The sequence below is a fragment of the Bos taurus genome, chromosome 5 (assembly GCF_002263795.3).
Source record: "Bos taurus isolate L1 Dominette 01449 registration number 42190680 breed Hereford chromosome 5, ARS-UCD2.0, whole genome shotgun sequence".
NCBI classification, from domain to species: domain Eukaryota; kingdom Metazoa; phylum Chordata; class Mammalia; order Artiodactyla; family Bovidae; genus Bos; species Bos taurus.
Window position 1 is genome coordinate 25,125,052 of NC_037332.1, and position 27,279 is coordinate 25,152,330.

The following is a 27,279-nucleotide window of genomic DNA, read 5'->3' on the forward strand; positions in this document are numbered from 1 at the left end:
TAGAGCAGTTTTAGGTTCTTAGCAAAACTGAGCATAAAGTACAGAGTTCCCATAGTCCCCTTTCCTTGACTTCACACAAACAGCCTCCCCCATCGGTTTTAGTTTTAAGGGTTTAAAAAGTAAAGGGCTAGTGACTCTACCACTATAAACAACATAGCTTCCAGAGTTGTTTTTAAACTGTTGCACTAAAATTAGGTACACTATAAGGTATAGTTTAAAGTAATCCTTGATGTTAAAAAAGGCTAGACTCAAGTATCTTGACCACAAAAAATCTTTAATGAGGTATAATTACATTAACAGTTGAGGTAACAACTTGCATAGGTATTTAATAGATGAATAATTTTAAACCTTAGCCATTTAAACTCAAGCTGTAGTTTTGGCATGAATGATTTGTCTGTGAAGTGGTAAATTCTCATTGCACTTCATGATCAGCTGCCCCTGATGATTTCAAACTGTAAGCAAACCTACTTGAGAAAAAAGATAAATGATTTTCTAGTAGTTAACATCGAGCTAAGATCTTAACAAATCTATAGAGGTTAGTGGATTCTCTTCTTTCCGAATAAAGTTAGCAGCAGTAGGACTTTAAAGATTTCTAATAAGGTTGTTAGGGAAGAGCAATGAGTATTTCATACTATATTTTTAATAAAATGCAAGTGTAATTTTAATTTCAAAAAGGGCCCAATGTTTAAATATCTAACAGGCTTTTAGTAGTCACATAATACTAGCAAGAGCATTTTAATCCGGCTTTAGTTACTTATTCTAAGTGAGATGCTGAACATTTTGCTCAGATGCCAATTTTGAACAGTTCTATGTCCTATGCAGTTTTTTCTCTTTAAGACTGATTTCTATCCCTTTAAACCAAAAATCTCAAGATACAATAGTACAAAACTAGATCTAATGTTAAATATATAAAATGAACTCATATCCAAGCTGAACTGTACTTGTATTACACCATAATATACTGTTTGCTACATTCTTTTTTTTTTTTTTTTTTTAATGACTGCTTTATTAGAATCTGGACAAACGTTTGCTGCCAGACAAATCACTATTATTAATAGAAGTCTCAGCCATCATTATTTTCATGTCCATAGTACTGAAGCCATTTAAACATGCTGTTTATAAAGCTGTCATCTTCATTTGTATAATACAGTTTGACTATGCCAAGTAAAGAATAATTTTTACAACAAACTTGAAAAAGAGGAAGTTCTGTTTACCAAAGTAAAGTCTATTCTGAGTCCTGTCACACAAAGCCTCAGGGGTATTGAATGATAATGAGTAAGTAATATTTCACTTTGTAGTAGTTGAACTTCCTTTGGGGGCATTTGATACACAAATCTGAAAAAAATGTCCCTTTTCTGGTGAGACTTAGTGAAGCAAGTTTAATCTGATAAGAATTTGTATAGAAAATAACTATAAAAAATAAGTTATAAAATGATGCCACCTGAACTTCTTCAGTAGAAGATTGCACAAATTCATGATCTGAGCCAATTAAGACATCAAAACACAAGAGGTAACACCAGTCTGAGGTAAACACTAAAAGTTTAAAACTCCCAAGTATTTAACAAAAATTACCTGCTGACATTGATACACATATACTTAAGCTAACTTCATCTCTGTAAAAAGATCTGTTGCAGTCAGATACAAAATGTGTAAACACTGTGCACTGATTAGTAAGTAAAAATAAAAACAGTGAAGCCCCAAATTGTCAAGTCAGCCCTTTTAAAAAGTATATATACAAATCACAAGAAGAAGGCCCCCACTGTCTTTGGATCAGCTAAGGATTTCATTAGAAGAGGTCTCAGCTTCTTCACTGGGATGCTGGCTACCAGACAGGAATTCTGGAGGCAGGAGTTTAGAATGTCCATTCTCAGTAACTCGCTGGGTATAAAACAAGATATAAGCTTGGGCCTTGCATACTTCATCCATAGTGCACATGCTCAGCTTGGAATCATTGCAGTGTACCCAGAACCCTAGAGTGAAGCACAAAAATATATCTTAATGTTTACAAAGGAACTTTAGAAATTTCTAGTATAAGTGAAAACATGGATTTAAAGAGTTTCAGTGAGAGTTGAGGGTTTTTCTTTTTTTGAAGGAAAAATAATTGTCTAGCCAATTTAGTTCTTTAAATTAGAAATACAGCTTGGGCAGTATGTTACTCGAATCACCTACCTTTGTCCTAGAAGTAATTTGAAGTTACAGAATCTGATTTGTTCACTCGACACTACCTTTAATTCCTGGTATAATCTTACCAGTTAAATTATAAAGCAAATTGTGTACAACTCATGGTAATGTTAATTGCCTTCCTGGGTTATATGGACTTTTTGTCCATACCTCTTTTTTTAAGGTTCATGGAAGCAGTAAGCAAAAGTTTCAAGTTAGAACTTGAAATCAAAGTTGTTCCAAATATCTGTGATTCCCCAGTTCATCAGGTGCTCTGTTCTTTAACAAAACTAACTGAATTCAACCAGAAAACAGAGGACCTACTCTTGGAAGTGTGCCTTTCGCACTTTCTGACTTGTAACTAATGAGACCATCCTTACTATTTTATCCCTTCAGCCCTTACAAGACAAAACTACCACAGTCCTGCATCATAGAATACCCTATTTTCTGCACAAAACCCCCATTTTTTTTCCTTCTTGAAAGAAAACAAATCAAGTGGCTTTTCTTAAGATTAACTTAGTGTCTAGTTTAGAAATCTGTGAAGACTGAACCCTGGCTTCCAAAAGCCTACCCCAAGGTAAAATACTTTTTTTTATCTATACCTCCTTCAGAATTGTAACAGTAGGCAGTGTAGTGTCCTGAGCCAAATCCTTTCCCGTGGTGCATTACCACAGCAGATAAGTCATACAGAAAACATTCTGGTCTGAGGGACTTCAGGGATTCCCTGCAGCAATAGGGCTCCATGTTTAAGATTTCTTCAAAGCCAACATGAACACCAATCTTCTCTCGGTTATTACGTCCTGACCATCTGCAAACAAATCGGTAAAATTATCAACCAAGTCAAGGGACCATAACCACGTACCCGGTCCAAACTCATAGAAAACCTCAGACAGCATAGAGTACAATCCTATATAAAAAGTAAATAGTAAATCCTTTCAATACTGAAGTGGGCTATAATAGAGGAATTTAGGCTTATTTACCAAACAAGTACAGTGAGGTTCTAAAATAAATTATTTGGCTTCTGTAGTTACAGGATAGTATAGGAAGAAAATTAACTTTCAGAAAAAATACAGCCTTATGGCATATTCCCCCTTTGAAGTGAGAAATTCAAGGCACCAAAGGGTTTTTAATTCTTTACTGTCTTGTCAATACTTTGAGGAGGATATCCCAGGACCTAGAATTTGTTCCTGGGAGACATAATCTGGATTTTTCTTGGCCAGGTATGGGGAAAAAAACAAACCCAAACAAAACAGGGATCTCTAATTGCTCAAAACACTTTAAGAGCTCTTCATACTTAAAAAAAAAACAAACTGACCCTTCCTGTGTGTAAGTCAGTATAATACCCAATAGTGACAAAACTCAGATATCGTCCCTATACTGTCAATTTCTCAGTCTGTTGGTCATGCTTCCCAGTACTGGATCTATGCATGTAAAGCAATGCTTTTATCATCAAATAGCATGAATTGGTGCTACAGGGGAAAAATAATGTAATCAATGGTAGTTCTTACAAGAGATTATAGTCCAGCTTCGAGTGCTATGGTACAATGACAAAAAACAGCTGAAAATGTAGTATCAATGTATTAAAACATGCAGTTAAGACAGTAGCAGGTTAAGTAAGGAGAAAGGCAAATAGGTTTTAGGAAGAAAAAAAAATGAAATGCTTAATTAGTAGGATGTAAAATTGTATGGAACTAAAGGTGAGACTTGCAAATTCTGTCACCTGCCACGCTCAAAGTCATGTCCCAGTCTTTCCCTACTAAGTGTATAGAGTCCTGCATCCAGTGCCCCTTTAATCTTAGTACGAAGCATGTAAAATAATGGAACTTGCTTAGCCTAAGTTCCTATCATTCTCACTTTATCTCTTTTATCATACCATAAAATTCAAATCTTAATTTACTGAATGATGCTAAATACTTGTCAGTTGTCTAATTAGAAAATAATTTATTTCCATTGACAAGCAGGATCTTTTTGTGTGCTGATAAAAATACAGTAAAATGATAAAAGAACAAGATAACACTACACCAAAAGTCATGCTTTATTTCTGAGAGAGGGAATAGGACTAGGAGGCATACATGGGGAGCTTGTAAGGTATTAGAAATGTTCTGTTTCTTATGTTTCTTCTAAAGCTCTTGTGTGCCCCTCCCCAATCCCACTCTCCCTTTTATATGCCCTATATATTTTATATACTGGCAAATATAACAGTACATTTTTAATAGATGAAGAGAAAGGAAAAAGATAAATGTGATGGTAAAGCAGCATAAAAATGGTCCCTGAATCAGAATATGGCATGGAAGCATCACAAATATTTTCAGCAGAAGATGGAAGGGAGGCAAATAGGTTTAAATTAAGGTGAGCTTCAAATGGCAGATTAAAGAGGCAATTATGAAAAACAGAAAGTTCTTCAATGATTTATAGTAGCCAATTAAATACCAGAAATTTAAACCCTTTTAATTCTATCTATAGAATCTCATATATGGTCTGACCTCTCCATGCTCCCTGGCCTTGCTACCTGGCCCTGGACAATGCTGTGCGTGCTAAGTCGCTTCAGTTGTGTTCAACTCCTTGCGACCCTATGAACTGTATGTAGCCCACCAGGCTCCTCTGTCCATGGGATTCTCCAGGCAAGAATACTGGAGTGGGTTGCCATGCCCTCCTCCAAGGGGATCTTCCCGACCCAGGGATCGAACCTGTGTCTCTTATGTCTCCTGCACTTGCAGGCAGGTTCTTTACCACTAGCACCACCTGGGAAGCCCCTGGACATAACAATTTTCTTGTTTTCATTCCACTTGATTTCACACACCCTGGCAGGTCTCACCCAGACTCCACTGAACCTTTTGTTGTGTACCCTTTCCTGTTCCTTCATACCTTTGTTCATGTTGCTCTCAGGCTAAAGTGTTCCTCCTCCTGCATACACCCAATTCATTCACTTAGTATTTTGTACTATGTACTGAGCTCAGTTCTGGATTTTGGAATACAGGAATGAAATGACCACTGTCATTACTGAACTTCTGTTTAGGGGGAGAGAAACAGGTATTAATAAATCAACTGTTGCAGATAGTTTTGCCAAGAAGCAAAAATAGGGTAGGTAATGTGACACTTAAGAGTTGGTGGTGCTACTTTTAAACAGGATGGTCAGGAAAGTCCTGAGATGACATATGAACTGAGATTTAAATTACATGAAGTCCCCTGTGCCATTAGGGAAGCTTTGGGAATGTTTAGATATCAGCTAATGCCTTCCTCTAGGGCTCTGATAAATTCATTTTTATGTAGTTCGTGGTACTTAGTATTTCTACTTCATCATTATTTCTGTGACTGCTTGACTATAATCTTGAGGAAAAAATTCTACCTTATATTCCCCCCAAATATGGAACAACATCAGGCATTTTCCAAGCATGAAGCAATTGGGTCAAATACTCTCAAGCTATAGATTTTAATTTTAAAATTTTGTACCTAAAACATGCTGAATATTAAACACTATAAGCAGAGACTAGGAGAATAATCTACTGTGCAAACCAAAATGCAAGGAGTCTGCTATCAGCAATGTATTCTACAAGGGAAGATAACAGTATCAGAAGGATAGTTACTGAACATGTTGTCTATGATTAGGGCTAGAGATAATGACAGAATTTTTTCTCCTTAAAAAAAAAAAAAAAGCAGACGTAGATAAGTCTCCCAGTCAAGTATTAAACTTTATTCTACTACTAACCTGAATCGTTTGAGATGGAGTCTGAGAACCTGAGGTAGGTGGCAAATCATAAGCTGTTTTTGTGCTTCTGTGAGTAGAACTGGTTTTGAGGAAAACCTTCTACGTTTTGCTATGATATCAAAGACAGAATGAGATGCAAATTTAAGGATACAATGAAATGCTTGAGTAAACTCAAAATAATCCAAGCTTGTATTATCCATTAAACATCTACTGAGTTATAGGCATTATATAGGGCTAAATATAAAGGCATGGCCTTGCTCAAGACACTCACAATCATGTAAAAGAAAGCAAAAATGAAGTCGCTCAGTCATATCCAACTCTTTGTGACCCCATGGACTGTAGCCCCCATGGACAGGTCCTCTGTCCATGGGATTCTCCAGGCAAGAATACTGGAGTGGGTTGCCATTTCCTTCTCCAGGGGGTCATCCCGACCCAGGAATCAAACTCAGGTCTCCCACACTGCAGGCAGACTCTTTACCATCTGAAACACCGGGGAATCCCACAATCATGTAAACCACACACACAAAACTTATGAGCTAGTCAAGGCAGACAGGTAAACAAGTACAGTTGACCCTTGAACAACAAAGGCTTGGACTACATGGGTCCACTAACATGCAGATTTTTAGTTTTTTAAATCACAGTTGACACAGTTGACTGTATGTTTCGCACACACAGATTCAACAAACCATGGATTGGGTTGGTTCAATCTGTAGATGTGAAATCTTCAGGGATGGTTTGGCAGATTGGCAGATTTTAGGATAACCGGGTGTGCCTCGAACCAATCCCCCACATACACTGTACACGATTTAATGTGGTCCTAAAATAAGGCAACAGAAAGATATAGTGCTATAATATTTTTAAATGGATTTGGTTATGCCAACTAAAAGGAAAATTACTCCCTAAACACATACTTTAATATACTCTTACCAAAGTCTAATCAATCATGGTCAGTTTACTTCTTGAGGCTAATCAGGATCCCATGGACATGGAACCTTCCTGCCCAGAGCACCCCTCCCCGCTTCCTGGAGATCCAACCCAGCACCGCCTGAGAAAGCAAGCCTTGATTAGCTGAGATCTCCCTCAGTGTCTTGCTATTCTAGTACCAGATCTCAAACAAGGGGAACTGAAGATTCTTTTTACCCTCTACTATCTCTAGAGGTCGTCCTATGGACCTTGTGCTGCAGCTTCTCTCTAGGCCATTGCCTACCAAAGTTTGCTCCTGATGTCCAGGAGTTATCCTTCAACTTGTACATCAACCACAACTCCAGCCACAGGAGAAGCTGCTTCTTATAGGAAGTGGAATCAGTCCACCATGAGGCTGTCCTCTAACCCAACTCCTCTTTCCACCAGAAGTCTTTCCTCCAGGTCTATGCTCTGGAGATCCAGGTATCAGACTGTTGCAGGATCTTAGGGACTTAACTTTGGGTTGTCTCCCAGAATATATGGTACAAGTATAGCTAGACAAAGCATGTTAACTCCTTGAATTATAGTTTTAAACATTTGCCATTATAGATTAAATTCAAGCAGCTCTTTTAGGCCTTTATTTGGTGGACCCAGCAGATATAAACATGTTATAATTTTCTGCATTTATTTTCATATCTTTCTACTCCCAGATTTGGTGAAGAAAACATCTAGGACCGTTCACATTTATGTTCAAGAAAATAAACACTATACACACTTTATCAATAAAGGTTTATTTTCTTCTAATCTTATAAATATTAGGCTCTTCTTTACAACAGATTTCATAATAGGCAGCACTCAGAAGACAATGTTGGTATAAGTTGTTTTGGAACATCATCAACTTATATGCCATTCTTTCAATGCTGGAACAGCCACTGTTTCTTTTATGTTACCTTAGGAGTTTATTATCTAACCCCCTGCTGCTGCTAAGTTGCTTCAGTCATGTCCGACTCTGTGCAACCCCATAGACGGCAGCCCACCAGGCCCCGCCATCCCTGGGGTTCTCCAGGCAAGAACACTGGAGTGGGTTGCCATTTCTTCCTCCAATGCATGAAAGTGAAAAGTGAAAGTAAAGTCGCTCAGTCGCGTCCGACTCTTAGCGACCCCATAGACTGCAGCCCACCAGGCTCCTCTGTCCATGGGATATTCCAGGCAAGAGTACTGGAGTGGGGTGCCATTGCCTTCTCCCTCTAACCCCCTAGAGTCTAGAGTCATTTTTTTTCAGACATGGAGATTAAGGAGAATATCTGCAAATATATAGTATAAACATTTAAAATGCCATGTACTACACATTGATAAAGAAACCGGAAGAAGATGTAGCAGATCTGATGTGGTTTTATCTACCATTTCTCTGGAGGAGGATGCTTCTGTTTAATTGAAATGGCTGTTTCATCCCCCAGTGCTGGGTTCCTATGCTCACTTTCATTAGAGAGCTTATCACAGTAGACCTTGTCTATCTGTTTTCTCCATTAGGTATGTGAGCATCTTGAAAGTGTCTTTCCTCTTTCCACAATGACTAGAACAATGACTAATTATAGAAGAGGCAGTCAATGGATGGTTTTTTAATAAATCTTTGTTTTTATGAAACCAATGTCCATCACAGCAGTCCAGCAATGTATATTATTTCCTATTTTATAAGTATGTATACACACACATATACATATGTTATCTATGTATCAATGTTTTGATGTGCACCAAAAAGACTCATAAAGCAATCATTTCATTCAGTACTAAATACCTTTTACTATTCCCCTTCACTACTTTATTCTGCTGCTGCTGCTGCTAAGTTGCTTCAGTCGTGTCCAACTCTTCACGACCCCATGGACTGCAGCCTACCAGGCTCCTCCGTCCGTGGGATTTTCCAGGCAAGAGTACTGGAGTGGGGTGCCATCGCCTTCTCTGGCTTTATTCTACTCACATATTAAATTTTATCTTATGAATCCTTTCTACAACTTACTATAGGATCAAAAATATTTTAATGTCATCAATAAGGCAAAACAAACATGTAGTTCACAAACATCAATTAAAAAGAAATATGTAGCCCAAGTTTCTTTTGATAAACAGTTTATTTCTATACCTGCTACTTACGGAATTTCTTCCAGTTTCCCCTCATTGGTGTTTCTCTTTGCTAACCTTAGAAAAACAAAGAGAATATACAGCCTCTACTTACAATTACACTGGTCACACACGTAGATTTTTCCTTCTAAAGCTTCGGTTTCTGTGAACTTAGCCAACATTTCAGTAACCAGACACGGCTGGGAAGCACTATCTTTTCCACTGCATTGGTATCTTTCTGGGAATTCCAGTGACAAGTCCCAGAAAGGTTCTATGGTATTTGACTTGCTGTCACATGCAAGACATGTAACCTGCAAATAAAAATATTAGTTTCTCAGATTACAATCCTTCTGTCAAAATATTTACTCCTTTCACTAGAAGTCATTACCTGTAAATAAGCTTTTCTTCTGAAAATGTACTATCAGAATTCTGAATGATCTGCTTTATATTATTTTCAGGGAATAATATTTTTCTTCCATAAATACACTATGCATTGATGGGCTTTAACTATGAGGCATTCAAAAAGCTCTAAGGGCTTTTTTTAACTAAGTTCAGTCAAGTCTGAATTTAGTAAAAAAAAAAAAAAAACAAACAAACAAACTATGGGCTCACTTAATTAGATACACACTGTGTGTATATATATGTGTGTGTGTGTGTCTATACATATAATATATATTTGTATACATTTAATGTGCTTAGATTATTAGACTTGAGTTTCTTTGCCCTTTTCCTTTCTCATCTTTCACTGATGGGTTTTCTCTTCCCAAATCCCCATAACTTCTTAACCATAATGCAAGTAAAATGCTATTAGTATATTTTTATATGCAAATTTAAAAATATAGCATACTTTTATATTAGTACATTAGCATATACAGATTTTGAAGCCCTACCAACTAATAATTTCAAAAGATAGTATATATAAAATACATATAAATATTTCTACTTAAAGCAAACAGCACTACATTAAAATCCTAATCAAAATATAGGAACCTCAAAGAACAGGAGGCCTTTCTGACATAGGAAATATAGTAACTGGAAAAGGAAAGAATAACTTTGGTAAAGCATTCAGCAGGATTTAATGCCAACACTGCCCATAACTGAAGATAGACTTTAAAGATCTAATAATCCACATGATATGAAATACTACTAAACTCTTTCACAAAAGCTATATTCCTGGAACACACAACAAAATAAAAAAGCCAATTGTAATTTACATTTTAAATTAAATACACTGACACAAAGAAAAGAAGAATACCCCTAGTGTTAATAGTTTGGGGACTCACTAGGACCAAGGTTTGACCTTTTGAGAACAGTTTCTTGAATATGGCAGGTTAAAAAAGCCATTCCAGCAACCAACCTCTGAATCTTCTGAAATGACCAATTTTCTAAGTATTTATTACACATTAGAAAGGAAGAGAGCAAAGTGCTGGTATAACAACTTTTATTAAATTTAAAATTCATCCATAAAGGAAAAAAACAAGTACATACACTCTCACATTGTTCAAAACATGAAATGGTAACTTTCTGGAAAGGAATCTGCAACCACATATCAAAAGTACTACCCTTTGACAAAGTAATTCCTCTGTCTTAAGGAAATCATTAGAAAAACTGTAGTAATTGATCGTGACATTATAATAATGGAAAAATTGGAAATAGTTTAGAAGTCAACAATAGGGGAATGGTTAAAAAAATTATGGTATATACATTTGCTGGACACTGAAATGTGAAAAAAATGACCAAATATTTTAATGACTATGAAAAATCCTTAATTATTAAATAAAGTGGAAAAAGAAGCAGGTAAATTCAACATGACCATATAATTAGGGCAAAAATATATATAAATATTCAGAAAAAAACCAGAAGGAAATATACCAAAATAGTCATAGTTTTATGTGTGGGTTGTGTGAAGTTCTGGGACTAATGTATGATTTTCTTCTTTTCTTCTACACAGATTTACTGTACTATATAGGTTTTCCATATGGTATATATCACTATATTTATAATTGTGTATTTTAAACTTTTGCATAAAAAGTTAAAAATGACAGAGAAAGATGATAGGAAAATAATATTGCATGCAACCCCCAAAACCACAACTCATATTTGCTAAGTCACACAATGTAGAATCTAGACAATTCTGAAACATGAAGTGAAATAAACTTCATAGAAATATATAAACTATTCAACTGAATATGTGTATAGTGACTCAACTGCCTCAGTTAAAAAATAACAACACACACATTTTTTAAAGTTCTATGCTCTAGAAAAGTAGAGAGCTGATGTCTAGTAATGTCCCAAGAGTCTACTCATTCTAGAGAATCATTAGATGGAAGATTCTGGTTCTGTGACTGTCACAAAGGGAAATTTTTACAGCTGTAATTAAAATAAAGGAAAACCATTTAGGATCTTTCTAAATAAAACAACATCTATTTACCTTAAAACTTCCCTATCTACCCGTTCAAGTTTTCAGTCCTTGCTCCCTTTGGTTTTATAGGAAATCTTCTAGGGCTACTTTCTTGGTTCCTGAAACTACTCAAGTGTGCACTGAAACCATTCCTGGTACAAAAGTATCTCCAAATCTGTTCCTTGTGTAATTAAACTCCTCATCTCAACCCTCAGAGAATGAAAGCAATATTATTAACGTAAGAAGCTCTGTTTCCTAATTCCCGCCCCACCCCCATCATAAAGCTTTAATACTACTTCCAATGACTCATGAAGGTGAAACAACTGTTGGAGTGAACTGACGTCTTCATACATACTTGTAAAAGTGATCTAATGTGACCTGAGAACAGTACTAACGCTAACATATTAGCTATACAGAGCATATGCATTTTTTAGGCTTCACTTTATGAATTCCCCAAGATGACAATAAGACTTTTTAAAAATCCATACCTGACTAAGAAGCTGTCCATGAAAAATGTTATTCACAACATTCAGAACCTGCTTGATAAGTTTCCTTTGAGAAGTAGGGATAAGAGCTGGTGACCTGGTCCCAGTTGTCTCTAGTTCATGTTGTATTTTATCCAAAAGCTCACAAAGAAATTCCTGAGCATCTTGTTGGCCATAACCACGAAAAGCAGGAATTAATCTCCATACTGAGTGTAGCATAGCAAACGGTGAGACCAAGGCCCACTTTCCAGACCACATGACTTGGAACAAAGTATGCAATTCATGACAAAGAGAAATGTATTGTGAACTTGGCTCCCTTGGCTGAATAAGTTCCATCTTGCTACTCGTTGGTGCTCCGCCACTTAGTCCTGATGATAAACTTGGATGTCTGAAGCACACAGAGTAGGGCTCTTTTTCTTGACATTCATTCATTTGATACACTGTATCTGTAACTGGAGGATGCTTATAAGATGATCTTGTTTTATCACTAGCTGTCACAGCCAGCCATTGGTTCAGATCAAGTTTTAAAAAACATTGGCGAAAAATAAGTAAATGACTCAATACTTGGAGAACAGAATTCATATAGCAAGTATTTCCCAAATTTCTCAGTCCTGTTACACCAGGAGTTACTGTTGGCCTTTGTTTAACAGAGGAGTCACTAGCTTTTTTCAATCTTACATCTTCTGAGGTAGATACTACTTTATCTTTTGCTGGCAGTGCTGAGGTTTGCAGCTGTACAGGAACTATTTCTACTGTGGTGGACTGAGCTAGAGCTTGTAAACGTAAACTCTTTCTGGGAGGCATACTTTCCAATTCTGCTTTAGCTTGATGTTCTAATAGTTCTTGTCGTCTTTTCTTCTCCTCTCTTTTTGCTAATTTCTCCTGAAATTGTTCTTGCCTTTTTCTTCCAATGGGTGACTGCTCAAACCAAGTTCGAAAGATTTTACCCATGAGTATCCTTCTCCTGTGCCAAAGAGCAGTATACATTTGATCTTCATGTTGAAGCAGAGATTGGGTGCCATCATGTAAGAAATAGGAATCATCACTTGTACCCATAGACCGTAAAACCCTTCCACTACGAGTGGTACAGTGATAATTTTGATTTTTGATTGCACTTAATGTACTTCGGAGTAACTTTAGGTCTCCAGTTGCATTGTCATTAAGAACATAATCATCACAAAGGTAACAAAAAACATACATCTCATTCACCTCCAATGCAACAGGATGACTGCTTTCTTGAAAGTGCCCGAGTGCATGTTCTTCGATATATCTTCCACAGGCAACATGAGAACAGCTAAGGCAAGCCCAAATCGACTCAGTTGTATTGCAGTCCACACAATGCCATTTCTGCGGGTTGAGGATGGGATGGTCCTGAGCAAGCCGCAACTGCCCAATGTGTTGGCACTTATCCATTGTTAGCATTTATTTAGTCTAGCTGAGGAATACATAATCCAAACAACTCTCTGTTGACAACACTTGAAGCATCTGAAAACTAAGAACAATGTCAATTTTTAATAAAAGAAAAACAAAAAGCCAATATTTTTCTTTTTACAAGGTATTTTTCCAGGAATTATTTTATTTTTCCAGGAATAATTTTGTTAATTTGCTCTCACTGGTCCTAATATCTGGGCTGCCTGTCATAATACCAAAGGCAATTCTCACTTTTAATTTACACTGCTGCTGCTGCTGCTAAGTCGCTTCAGTCATGTCTGACTCTGTGCGACCCCATAGACGGCAGCCCACCAGGCTCCCCTGTCCCTGGGATTCTCCAGGCAAGAACACTGGAGTGGGTTGCCATTTCCTTCTCCAATGCATGAAAGTGAAAACTGAAAGTGAAGTCGCTCAGTCGTGTCCGACTCTTAGTGACCCCATGGACTGCAGCCTACCAGGCTCTTCTGCCCATGGGATTTTCCAGGCAAGAGTACTGGACTTCACTAATCTCTCATCCGCCTTGCTCTGAAAGAACACATACATTACTTGCTCTGACGGTTCCTTTTCAAAAACATTGTTTTCAATTTTATGCTACCATCTACTGGTAAAGAATGGGTAGTGACCACTTTCCACATTCCATTTACCAACTGTCATTCCTTTTTCTTAAAAATTGGGACTGGCAAGACCTAAATACATCTTACTAATATCTACATTTCAAGAGCCCTAAGTGGAGTTACTAAAATATAATCATAGTTATAAGCATGGGGTCTGAAGTAGAAAAACTTACGTTTGAATGTTACCTCTGTCACATACTGCTTTATATCTGACTTGAGCAAACAGTTTAACTTCTCTAAACTTCATCTGTGAAACAGGGAAAATCATACCACCTTCACTGAATTGTTAAAGGACTGAGATAACCAAATATCTGGCACATAGCAAATGTTCAGTAAACAATTAATATTTATTTGACACACATCTATAGTGAATAAATCAATATTACACTGTTTAAATAATATTAAATATTCTAATTTTAAATACTATTTAAAATTTGGCTTTCCAGTAGTATACCCATAATGACCTTTATTTAATTCATGGCTCTGTAACATACTCTGATTTGATAGACTTAAGAAAAGAGAAAAAAGACTTAAGAAAAGAGAAAAGTATTCTCCCCTTCTGTCTTTTGTGTTTGACTAGACTCTGAGGAATGTGCAAGGATGTATAAGGAAATAACAAGAAAAAAAGGAAAAATAAGAAATCAGTGGCAATATAACGATCTTTTACATTCTTGCATGCCTAAACATTATATGAAATTAGAGGCTTACTCCAAAAAACAAACCCACAATCCCAAAACCCCAATATAATAAAACAAATCTGATCTTGATCAAACTTGTTCCTTTATCAATTAAAGGAACATATCTGCCACCTGTACCTAAAAACAATAAAACAAAATCTAGTTAAAAAGTAGGACATCATGAAATGTTTTCTTCACTGATTTAAACATAAATTGAACACGAACTTTGGGCTGCAGTTGGGGATCTAGATATAGAACACTCCGAACATTGTGTGCAGCATGATCAATGTTTTGGATTTTTTAGGACAGCAGCATGAATTTCAACGGTACTTGCAGATGCCACCTCCAGGTCCTAAGAAAATTGCAAAGGAAAAGCTGACTTTTGGTTTCTTTCCACCTCTTTGCTTGTAAAATGTCTTAGCAATCAGATACTCCTACCTACCACAATTTCTTCACTTTTAGATACAGGGTATGTCAAGCATAGATTTAAAATGACCAACCCCAGACCTCACATGTGTGCTCCAGATTTCCTGAGGTCCAAAATCCGTTCAAATATAGTATTTTATTTGAGTAAGCAAACAACAATAGTTGCTAATGGCAAAAGTAAGACATCGGTGATTAATACGCTCCATCATCCTAAATCCTTCTAGGTCCTGAGGTTAATAATCCTGAGATCATACTTGTCTCCAATCTCTCTCTCTCCCCACACACCAATCCTTAAGTAAAAATATTTGGTTCTACTGTCAAAATATATCTAGAATCTGAGTACTTATTATCTCTACTGTTTCACCCTGAATCCTTACACAGTCAGCAAAAAGAAGATCTGGAGCTGACCATAGTTCAGATCATCAGCTCCTTACTGCAAAATTCAGGCTTAAATTGAAGAAAGGGAAAACCACTAGGCCGTTCAGGTATGACCTAAATCAAACCCCTTACGATTATACAGTGGAGGTGACAAATAGATTCAAGGGATTAGATCTGGTAGACAGATCTGAAGAATCTGCCTGAAGAATTATGGATGGAGGTTTATAACCTTGTACAGGTAGTGGTGATCAAAACCATTCCCAAGAAAAATATGCAAGAAGGCAAAGTAGTTGCTTGAGGAGACTATACAAATGGCTGAGGAAAGAAGAAAAGTGAAAGGCAAGGGAAAAAGGGAAAGATATACTCAAATGAATGCAGAGTTCCAGAGAATAGCAAGGAGAGATAAGAAACCCTTCTTAAATGAAAAATGTGAAGAAATAGAAGAAAACAACAGAATGGGAAAGACTAGAGATTTCTTTACAAAAACTGGAGATACCAAGGGAACATTTCATGCAAGGATGGGCATGATAAATGACAGAAATCATCAAGGACCTAACAGAAGCAGAAGAGATTAAGAAGAGGTGGCAAGAATACACAGAAGAACTATACGAAACAGGTCTTAATGACCTGGAAAACCACAATGGTGTGGTCACTCACCTAGAGCCAGACATCCTGGAATGTGAGCAAGTGGGCCTTAGAGAGTATTACTATGAACAAAGCTAGTGGAAGTGATGTAATTCTATCTGAGTTATTTAAAATCCTAAAAGATAATGCTATTAAAGTGCTGCACTCAGTATGTCAGGAAATTTGGAAAATTCAGCAGTGGCCACAGGACTGAAAAAGGTCAGTTTTCATTTCAATCCCAAAGAAGGGCAAGGCCAAACAATGTTCAAATTACCATATGATTGCTTTCATGTCACATGCTGGCAAGGTATGCTCAAAATCCTTCAAGCTAAGCTTCAGCAGTACATGAACTGAGAAATTCCAGATGTATAAGCTGGGTTTTGAAGAGATAGAGGAACCAGAGATCAAACTGCCAACATTCATGGGATCATGGAGAAAGCAAGAGTTCCAGAAAAACATCTACTTCTGCTTCATTGACTATGCTAAAGCTTCTGACTGTGGATCATAACAAACTGTGGAAAATTCTTAAAGAGATGGGAATACCAGACCACCTTACCTGTCTTCAGAGAAACTTGTATGTGGGTCAAAAAGCATCAGTTAGAACCAGACACGGAACAAGTGACTGGTTCAAAATTGAGAAAGGAGTATGACAAGGCTGTATATTGTTACCCTATTAAACTTACATGCAGAGTACAATATGTAAAATGCCAGTCTGGATGAATCACAAGCCGGAATCAAGATGGCTGGGAGAAATATCAACAACTTCCGATATGCAGATGATATGCAGACTCTAACAACAGAAAGTGAAAAGGAACTAAAGAGCTTCTTGATGAAGAGGAGAGTGAAAAAGCTGGCTTAAAACTCAACATTCAAAAAACTAGGATCATGGCATCCAGTCCTAATACTTCAAGGCAAATCAAAGGGGAAATCAAAGTGGGAGCAGTGACAGATTTTAGTTTTTTGGGCTCTGAAATCACTATGGACAGCGACTGCAGCCATGAAATTAAAAGATGCTTGCTCCTTCGAAGGAAAGCTATGACAAACCTAGACCGTATATTAAAAAGCAGAGACATCACTTTGCCAACAAAAGTCCATATAGTCAAAGCTATGGTTTTTCCAGTAGTCACGTATGCATATGAGAGTTGGACCATAAAGAAGGCTGAGTGCTGAAGAAGTGATACTTCTGAACTGCTGTGCTGGAAAAGACTCTTGAGAGTCCTCTGGACTGCAAGGACATCAAACAGTCAATCAGAAAGGAAATGAATCCTGAATATTCATTGGAAGAACTGATGCTGAAGCTCCAATACTTTGGCCATCTGGTACAAAGAGCCAACTCACCTTTTCCACCTGGAGAAAACTCTGATGCTGGGAAAGATGAGAGGCAAAGGAGAATGGGGCAGCAGAGGACAAGATGGTTAGATAGCATCACTGACTCAACAGACAGGAATCTGAGCAAACTCCAGGAGACAATGGAGGACAGAAGAGTCTGGCATGCTGTAGTCCATGGGGTCTCAAAGAATTAGTCACAACTTAGTGACTGAACACCACCACCGCCACTACCACTCTGGACAAAGCCAAAGTCAAGTGGATTACTGCAGTTAGGTTCCTAGTGGTCTCCCATTTTTGAAACTTGCTGCCACTGAAAGTATACTCTGCACAGAGCAGCAGCACACTTTATCTTTAGACCCAAACAATGGGGGCCCATGACACTTTAGGGGGCTCTCCTGACTGTTCCTCATTATGTGCAGTCAGCAGAGTAAAGAGGATGTGGCCATCTGGAACAAGAATACATTCCAAACTTCCCTTTTAACTGCTACTTGGGACCTGGAGAATTCTCTGCCTGAATCATTCCCAAAGCCTGCTTCCACGGTCTACAAGGGGCAGTGAGAAGCCACTCTAGAATTCTATAAAGAACAATGACACCATCAGATACGTAGGTACAGAGGGATCTGAATGGCAGATCTAGAGGAAGGATGAGTACGATTAAAGGAGACTTCTATTCCAGATATTACAAGGATATTAAAGATGTAGCACTGTTGAAGCCAAGATGGAAGCAGAGGTAGATCAGTGCAGATCAAACATTGGTTGAAAGAACTGACTCAATATGGAGGTCAAGAGAAGAACCTAGGGTTATTTTTTATTTGAAAGGGATCACAAAAAGAACACAGAGAAAATTTTGTTAAACACATTTCTGGCAAGTCACAGACAATAATTATCAGTTCAACTTCTTGCAGAGATGAAGTGGGAAATGCTGTTTACACTCAAAGAAAATTTCTTCATTCTTAAACTATTACTTTATATATTTATTTTTTATTTTGCCACACATGCGGCATATAGGATCTTAACTCCCTGACCAAGGACTGAACCCACATCCCCTGAATTGGAAGTGCGGAGTCTTAACCACTGGACCACCAGGGAAGTCCCTCATTCTGAAATTTTAAAGAGGTGGTATGAGTTGATATCTTGCAGAACATTCAGAAAATAAGGCTCAAAAAAAAAAAAAAAGCCTAGAGAAGAAAATATATGTATATATACACACATATATTCATTCATTCACTTTTGGGTTGTCTCGGACCCTGAGATAAATTACTGTAAATTATTTTATTAATCCATATTTTACATTCCTCAAAATAATGAATGTTACTTGTATACGTTTTAAGTAGGAAAGATAGTGCTAAATTATAAACTAATCTCTTTACTTCCTTCTCCTCTATATCTTGCAAATACATTCTCTTAGTTAACAAGGAATTTGTCAATTTCATTACAGTTGTTACTAAAAAATCTATTTAGATGATGGCAAAGCCCCTGACCTTCAACAGGAAGTTGCCAATAATCAAACAGCATGATTGCATTTGATGCAAAATTGTCAAAATGGTGAAATGTTGATCAGATGCCACCTCTCTGAGAGGCTATATAGCAGGGAAGGTCTCACAGCAAAGCAGAGAGCTCTAAGAAATCCAAATGCCTCGGGGTTGGGTCGCGGGCTCTGAGCGGCCCCTGCCCTATGGCAACAGTAGTTCTAGGGGGTGACACCATGGGTCCTGAACGTATCTTCCCCAATCAGACTGAGGAACTGGGGCCACATCAGGGCCCCACGGAAGGCACTGGGGATTGGAGCAGTGAGGAACCAGAGGAAGAACAAGAGGAAACAGGGGCAGGACCAGCTGGCTACTCCTACCAGCCTCTGAACCAAGATCCTGAACAAGAGGAGGTGGAACTGGCACCAGTGGGGGATGGAGAAGATGTAGTTGCTGATATCAAGGATCGGATCCAGGCCCTGGGGCTTCATTTGCCGGACCCACCACTAGAAAGTGAGGACGAAGATGAGCAGGGAGCTACAGCATTGAACCACCACAGCTCTATTCCCATGGACCCAGAACATGTAGAGCTGGTGAAAAGGACAATGGCTGGTATAAGCCTGCCTGCACCAGGGGTTCCTGCCTGGGCTCGAGAGATATCAGATGCCCAGTGGGAAGATGTGGTACAGAAGGCCCTCCAAGCCTGGCAGGCCGCCCCTGCCTGGAAGTGACCATCCTGAGAGCTGCCCTAACTCCCTGCATTCCAGGCCAGAACCAGCACAGGACTGAACATATCCTGGTGTCACATTCATCTCCATCCTCCCCAGCTCCCCTCCACATCAAGACTTCTTCTCAGAGACCCACTTTATTCAGTTCTGTAGATATGGGGACATCGGCCCAAGCCCAACCCACCGTAGCATGTATCACTTTGTGGAGAATAAAGCACCCTATGTACACAGCCAAAAAAAAAAAGAAATCCAAATGCCTGAGTTTAACACAAGCGTTTACGTTCCACATACCTGTTTTCTTATCTGTAAAATAACGGTGGTAATAATAGCAACAGGTTGATGAGGGAAATAGGGAAATTTATATTTGTAAAGCACTTACAACAATTCTTGGCTGCTAACAATTTGGCTCTTAGGTACATCTTACCTCCCAATAATAATAATAATATTACTACTACTACTATTATTATAAATGCTAGCTTCCCACTAGTTTTATCACTTTTAGCCAGGGTTCTTCTCAGGCAAATGTGTACTAAGGTGAATTTAGGTGCTAACTGACAATTGAGATGTTTGTTAGCTGAGGACTAAGGTCTGACCTCTCCCAGGGGTATTTGCATTTTAAAAGGGGATCTTTCAGAAAAAAATCTTTTTAAAAATCCAAAGAAGTGAAATCAGAATAGTGGAATGACAGACCACGAGATTAATATTTTAGAGTAGGGGCCCCATTCACCCAGTCTATTTATGAAAGAAACCAGTAGGGGGTGGACAACCAAGGCAAGGGCAGGGAAGAAAGCAGCAACTAGAGAGCCAGGCTGCAGCCTCCAGGGATCTCCAGTTTGCTCTGCTGCCGGGAGCCACAGCTCAGAGACAGTTACTAGGGTATCCCCAGAGGAGCCTCATCACACAAAGATCTAAAAGCTTGGAAGAGAAGAAAGGGGGGTGGGAGTATTTCTTGACGCTTATCTTCTCCTGGGTTCAGAGCACTTCTTTTCATTTGCTAATCCACTGCTGAGAGGCTGTGTATTAACTGGCTCCAGCAGATAGCACAAGTAATTTTTGGCAGTATATTCATCTCACAAAGAATTGACAAAACATTTTTGCATTCCCCATATAGATTCTGGTAAAATATTACCTGTACCTATATATAATAGCAACATACAAATAGTCAAGATGTTCTGAATGAAATCTGTATGTAAAGATTAAAACTATCTATATCATTTCTCATACATTTTTTTAAAAAGTTTCACACTTGAAATTCCAAATAACAGCTGTGAAAAGGCTTTTTTTAAACCAAATATGCTATCTTTATTTTAACTACAGATGGGTTTATAAATATTCTGAAAGCTTCTCTGTCACTCTTCACTGCTTAAAGACAACAAAAATTTTAATTTGTTCAAAGAAAACCAAGCTATTCAAACTTTTCATACCATATCAATGAACAAGCACCTTTATTTTTAAAATCTCCTTTAGCAAATCTTTGAAGTTTACAAAATAATTTGACTTGTTGAAAGCTAATTATTTTAGAATTAGCCTGGAGAATCCCAGGGACGGGGGAGCCTGGTGGGCTGCCATCTATGGGGTCGCACAGAGTCGGACACGACTCTAGTGACTTAGCAGCAGCAGCAGCAGCAGCATACCATTAAAGCAATTATAAAATAGAAAGCTAAAATGACTAGAAGAGAAATAAAACAAAATTTTGTTAGATATGGTATTGTTAGTCAAGGGTTTAACTCACGTCCACATCAGATTATAGGTAAAATATTCAACTTGTTATAGTTCACCAGCACAAAATTGCTTATACCTACCACCCAGAACTACGGACAGAGGTTTTGTGACATTCTACAGGAGGCAGTGATCAAGACCATCCCCAAGAAAAAGAAATGCAAAAAAGGCAAAATGGTTGTCTGAAGAGGCCTTACAAATAGCTGGGAAAAGAAGAGAAACAAAAGGAAAAAGAGAAAATCAAAGATATACCCATATGATAAATCTAAGCTCCTTTAACATGACCTGTAAGAGTTTTCAAATTGTGCCACAATATGTACCTTTCTACTCTGATCCATGATTAACTATTTCACACACATCTTTTGTTAAAATATATTTATATACAAATGACCACATGTGAATAAGCTTAATTTTTTAAACTTTCATAACTGGGATACAAACTATTGTTTTGTAGGAAATGGGTATATACATTTTATATAAATTCTATTCTTACTAAAGAAAAAAAATGTATCACTGGGAGTAAAGTAGAATATTTAAATAAAATTGTCACAGTAATCATCTTTATCTCATTAAAAAAATTCTCCTGAGACTTCCCAAGAGAGATGGATATTAAAGAGCCAATACTTTTTGTAACAAGACTGATTTTTCTTTTAAAAGTACCAAATACGCTAAACAGATCCTCTAAAAGCTCTTAAAAGTAGGAAGATTTGTTATTTTCCATAATAAAAGATATGAGGAAATGCGAATTTCAATAAGTCAGTCTTAGGAGTTACTACCTACCACAATCTTTACATGCATTTGGATAAGAATGAAAATAATGATCCACAATATTGCTTCCCTGGTGGCTTAAATTCCCGCCTGCAATGTGGGAGACCTGGGTTTGATCCCTGGGTTTGAAAGATCCCCTGGAGGAGGGCATGGCAACCCATTCCAGTATTCTCGATTGGAGAATCCCCATGCACAGAGGAGCCCGGCAGGCTACAGTCCATGGGGTTGCAGAGTCAGACACGACTGAGCGACTAATCACAGCAAGGCACATCCACCATGTTAGAGTAAAGCCTATCCACTTCTTATAGGCAGTTTTCAACTTTCCATTTATTTCACTGCCATAGTACCCTCTCAAGAGATGTTTATAAAATGGTACATAGAAAGGGATTCAATATTTCTGAATGAACTAATTATTGAACAAATAAATACAATGGGCTCTCAAACTCTCCCTGCTTGTCTTAGGTAAGCTATTATGCCTGTTTTGTATTTTGGCATGTCTCCTTGTCAATCATGACATTATTTCCTTTCCTTTTTCTTTAGAAAGACTCTGGTTATTCTTTCTTCCCTTAGAGATCTAGAATCTGTAATTACCCTGATCTCGCTTGAAACTCCTTATTAAACAATAAAGGAGACTCTTTCCCTGGGCCTTCTAGTCTCTAGCACGCCTCTCCTGAGGCACAGAGACTGAAACTAGTTGATGACATATGAAAAAACTCCTGAAAAGCAAGTTCTGCTGCCAGATTATTTGATTTCCTCACCCACCACAACTTACAAGTATTTCCTTCATAGGCAATTTTGTTCCAAAATATTTATCATTATACCAACCTACTGCAGCTAACTTAGTAACAATAGGGGAAACATTCATAAAAAAGACTTGAGCATTCTACTATGGGTCATAAATTGAGTTCAAATACTTTGTGTAAAATGCCAGACTACTATTCTAGCACATCTATGATCTAGTCTAACAACGTATATTCTTGAACTATAAGTTAATTTTCTATGGCACATACAACTCCATGTAAAATGAATTCTTTATAACAAAAATTTTATGATGTCTGAAAGTGCTATGAAAAATCAATTATACTTCTTACAGTAATCTTTGCCAGAAGTCAGTATTGGTAGAATCCTTTTATATTTTAACCTAGTCATAGTTCAGTAGGTAAAGAATCTGCCTGCAGTGTAGGAGACCTGGGTTGAATTCCTGGGTTGGAAGATCCCCTGGAGAAGGAAATGGCAACCCACTCCAGTATTCTTGCCTGGAGAATCTCATGGATAGAGGAGCCTGGGTTGGGCCTAATGGCAAAACTGTCCCCATTACTGAATCCAGAAAATGACTGAACATACATTTCCTATCTTGATTAGACTCCTAAGCCCGTGCTCCAGCCTCTCTTCTCCCTCAACCAGAAAACTCTGTTAGGACAGGGCAATGTGTCTTCCCACAAACATTGTAGAAAGGAGAAAAACTTCAAAGCACATTTTTTTCCCTGCTTTCTTGGTAATGCCAACATGTTGCCTTTCACTGTACTTCTATCAATCAAAAACCCAATTCAGCAACATTTACAAAGGTTTTTTCTTCATGTTAAAGCAGTTAAGTCAGGTGCTATGGATACAAATAAAATATAATCAGAGACTGCCCTCAAGTAATCCAACAAGCAGGAAATCCTCTTGTGAACCACAAATGCTATCAATAATACTCAGTAAGATTCAAGGGTGTAAAGTTTGGCAGAGGGTATACATAATACCTTATTCCTTTTTATAACTAAAAAAAAAAAAAATCTGTGAAAAAGAGGAGTAAAGACAATTTGGTAAGAATAATATACTTCAAACCTTTAACCCATGGAGAAGGCAATGGCACCCTACTCCAGTACTCTTGCCTGGAAAATCCCCTGGATGGAGGAGCCTGGTGGGCTACAGTCCATGGGGTCGCTAAGAGTCAGACACGACTGAACGACTTCACTTTCACTTTTCACTTTCATGCATTGGAGAAGGAAATGGCAACCCACTCCAGTGTTCTTGCCTGGAGAATCCCAGGGACACGGGAGCCTGGTGGGCTGCCATCTATGGGGCTGCACAGAGTCGGACACGACTGAAGCGACTTTGCAGCAGCAGCAGCAGCAGGATGGCTAGATCAAATACAGGATCACCAGTGTAATTTAAATTTCAAATAAACAAACACATTTCTACCAAACCTTTAACCCAAATCATCAACGGATTTTCCATTTTAAATATTCCAAATGTTTTATTATTGTGTTCTTATACTGTTGTAGCCATGCCTTTCGGGAAACAAACTCACTCAGAAGGACAATGCAGATAGTGGAGTGCAGTTTATTACACAGGCAGACCCAAGGCAGACTCTCCTCTTAGCCAAGGACCCCGACCAACTTTTGTGAAAATCTTAAATACCTTAAGTGTACTGCTCAAGCCCACATCCCCAAATTCCTTAAACCTAGCCTGGAAAGTGTAAAAGGGAGATACAATCAGGTTACAGCCATGATTCATAATGAGAAGGGTCAGCTGGTTATACATTGTAGCCTACACCAATGGGTGCCATAAAGATTACAAAGGTGATTGACTACATAGGGGATTATCACATTCTTTTTGGCCAGGGGAAATCTTGGTATGGAATCTGGTGTTTATCAGTCCAGGAGGCCAGTTCAGTATAGGTATGTTATCCCCATGGCTACCAGGCACATGGTCCAAAGCTCACTGAAAGTGCAAGACGGAGTTTCCTTCTTTTTCAAGATGGAGTCAGCTCGGCCTGTTCCTTTCCTCCCTCGATGCTAAATGCAAATTCACCAATCATTAAAAAGTTTTTAAGCTAAAAAACTTGGGACAATCAATATTTTGAATGAAAAATAAGGCATGCACAACCAAATCAGCCCCCAGACATTTTAACTTTCTGCAATATATGTATTGAACTACTTGTTCAATATCAGACTGTCTTTACATTTCAACATGAATAGTCTACAATGATAAATGCTGGATTGAAAAATCTGCTACCCATTGCAAAAATAATAAGCTAGTATAACAAAAAAGCTAGAAAGACTGCAGTGTGGGGGAGAGAGGCTAAATGAACCAAAATGTATTAAGTCTTTTTCAAAGGTCCCGAGACACTAAACTCAGGATAAAAAGATTAGGGTTCCAAGAATACAAACTGTTCATTTCTTTCAAGACAATTGAGTATTGAATCTCACAGTGATTATGAAATATTCTATAAATAGGTGCTTAACTTATGGTTGGCTTTCAGAATTTGAACACAGGGAACAGTCAATTCTTTTTCCTTGTTTACACCTAAAGCTGGTTTTAAAGACAACTCCAAGTGGAATTCTAGGCCCAACGTTACCACCCCTCTACTTTTACCCCACAGGCAGCTACTTAAGAGATAATAAGGAATTCAAGTGCACGGCCTGAAAGTCGTATTTCTATGCTAATTTTACAAGCCCCTAATTCGCAGGGCTTGACAATTAAGGCTTAAAAATGGGGAACAGGGATAGAGGATGAAGAGGCTCTTTCAAGACGTGTTTATTTTTTTAACTTCCAAAATTAAAACTGCAAAAAATTATCCAGTTACCAGCATTTACAACAGCTCAAATTTGCAGTTTAAACAATTACAATGTTTCACTTTCTTTTTTTATTGCGGAGGTGGAGGGAGAGGGCGAGTCCCATCTCTTAAACTTGAGTCGTTTTTTTCTGCTTATGTATGCTGACCTGTTTTCTTACGCGCCCCAAGGAAGGTTAGCCTATTAGCAGCCAGCGGGAATGGTTTAGGAAGCTGGTATTCAAAAGTCTGTCTAAGTGGCAGCAGGTGCTGGCAGTGCCCGGACCCGATCAATGAAGGGAAGGCAAGACATTTCTTATAAAAGGAAGACTAGAACCGCCCTTCCAAAGCATCCCAGAGGCGCTTCGGGCATCACTTGGCGGCAGAGCCAGGAGCAAGATGTGGCTTTATCTCGACAGCGCCAGCTCCGCAGAGCGCCCCGGCCCACATCAGAGACGCGATCATTTGCGATTACATCTTCTCCACGCTCCGCAACGCAGATCAGGGCACAACTCCCCGTCTGCGTCTCCCAGTTTCGCCCTTTCTCCCAACTCGCTCTCCGCCCCCAGCAAAGCACAGAGTGGCTACGCGGCATCCCTGGTCACAGGGGACGCCGCTGCTAGCAGCGTCTCGGAGCACTCCTGAGGTGGTCGGCACCGGCCTGGGCATCGCTCGACCCACCTTAACTTTCCAGAGGCGCCAATTCTAAATTCGCCGGACCTGCCGCCGCTGCTGCAGCCACCTCCTCCTCCACGCGCCCCTCGGCCAGCCCCCCTGAGTCTGTCCGCAACCCTGTCTCCCTCCCTCAGGAACTCCACTGCGCCCGGCGCGGCGGGAAAACACCGCCAGGTGCCTCCCGGCCCTGGGGGCTCCCGTCGGACCTCCGCTCCCGCAGGGAGCCTCAGCCCGCCAACCGCCGCAGCCGCGCGCCCCTCACGCACACTCACCAGCCCCAGCCCGAGCGGCCATCTTAGCGCTCGTCTCCCGCGCCCCGCTCCCAGCTCCCCGCTCCCCGGTGCAGCGGCGGCGGCGGCGGCGGCCCGGTGGGGCGGCTACGTCAGTGGTGACGCCGCGGCCGACCCCGCCCCCAGCCGCCTCCCGGCCTCGGCGCGGCGACTGCGGGCCCGCGGGTTGGCGGACTGAGGTGTGCGGGAACCCGGCGCCTAGGCGCCAACTAGGCATCCCGGAATAGACGTTCCCCTGCGCGACCTGTGGCTCAGCTCGGAAGACAGAAGCTCCTCCCGGGCGGGCTTCGCACCTGTCGTAGCCGTCGGGGCCTGGGAGAAGGCATCAACTCCAAGATGCAACCCCAAGCTACTGAGATGCAAAATATTCCCGGGACATTTACTCCTTCATAGAATTTCTGTCACTCAGCGTCGAATTGGTTGACAGAAACGCGCGGCCATCTCGTTTCGGAATCTGCCCACGTTGACTGGCTTAGAAAGTTTTCAAGAAAACGTTTCCTTCCCGAGGAGGCAGCCGGGTGTGAGCTCAGCTGGCAGTGACTGCTTTGAATTTGGCTTCCTCAGACGGCAGTTGGGCAAATAAGTTTCCAGAATGGGAAGTAAAATGTTGCCTCTGTCCAAAATGACTTTACCTGAAATTGCCGATTGAAGGTAATGAATTAGTTTCCGAAAAAATCGAAGCGGAGAGACTGAGGGAGAAAAATCTGGAGAAAAATCAAGCCGACAGGTACGGAAAGATTAATCCAGTAGTATTTATTGAGCTTTTATTATACTTTGCGCTGGGCTCACAGCCATTTGTGCTTCGCTACCTCGTGGAGAGGATGGAAAATGGAAAGACGCGATAAC

The 27,279-nt window shown here is 39.3% G+C and overlaps 2 protein-coding genes and 1 long non-coding RNA gene across 3 annotated transcripts in view; 2 read left to right on the plus strand and 1 right to left on the minus strand.

Moving 5' to 3' along the window:
• Window positions 1-1,511: 1,511 nt before the first annotated feature.
• USP44 (ubiquitin specific peptidase 44) lies at window positions 1,512-26,455 on the minus strand. Its single transcript, NM_001205837.1, has 6 exons — window positions 26,416-26,455; window positions 11,771-13,259; window positions 8,997-9,192; window positions 5,867-5,975; window positions 2,763-2,968; window positions 1,512-1,970 (listed from the first exon to the last, which is right to left on the minus strand). The coding sequence occupies exons 2-6, from the start codon at window positions 13,187-13,189 to the stop codon at window positions 1,771-1,773; spliced, it is 2,130 nt and encodes a 709-aa protein (NP_001192766.1). The 5' UTR covers window positions 13,190-13,259; window positions 26,416-26,455; the 3' UTR covers window positions 1,512-1,770.
• Window positions 18,886-19,691, plus strand: LOC101906280 (male-enhanced antigen 1-like). The gene has a single exon (XM_059886840.1). The coding sequence runs from the start codon at window positions 18,922-18,924 to the stop codon at window positions 19,444-19,446; it is 525 nt and encodes a 174-aa protein (XP_059742823.1). The 5' UTR covers window positions 18,886-18,921; the 3' UTR covers window positions 19,447-19,691.
• Window positions 25,642-27,279, plus strand: part of LOC112446661 (uncharacterized) — a 46,812-nt gene continuing 45,174 nt past the window's right edge. The window contains exon 1 of the long non-coding RNA XR_003034689.2: window positions 25,642-27,160. This is a non-coding gene — a long non-coding RNA (uncharacterized lncRNA). The remainder of the gene's footprint in view (window positions 27,161-27,279) is intronic.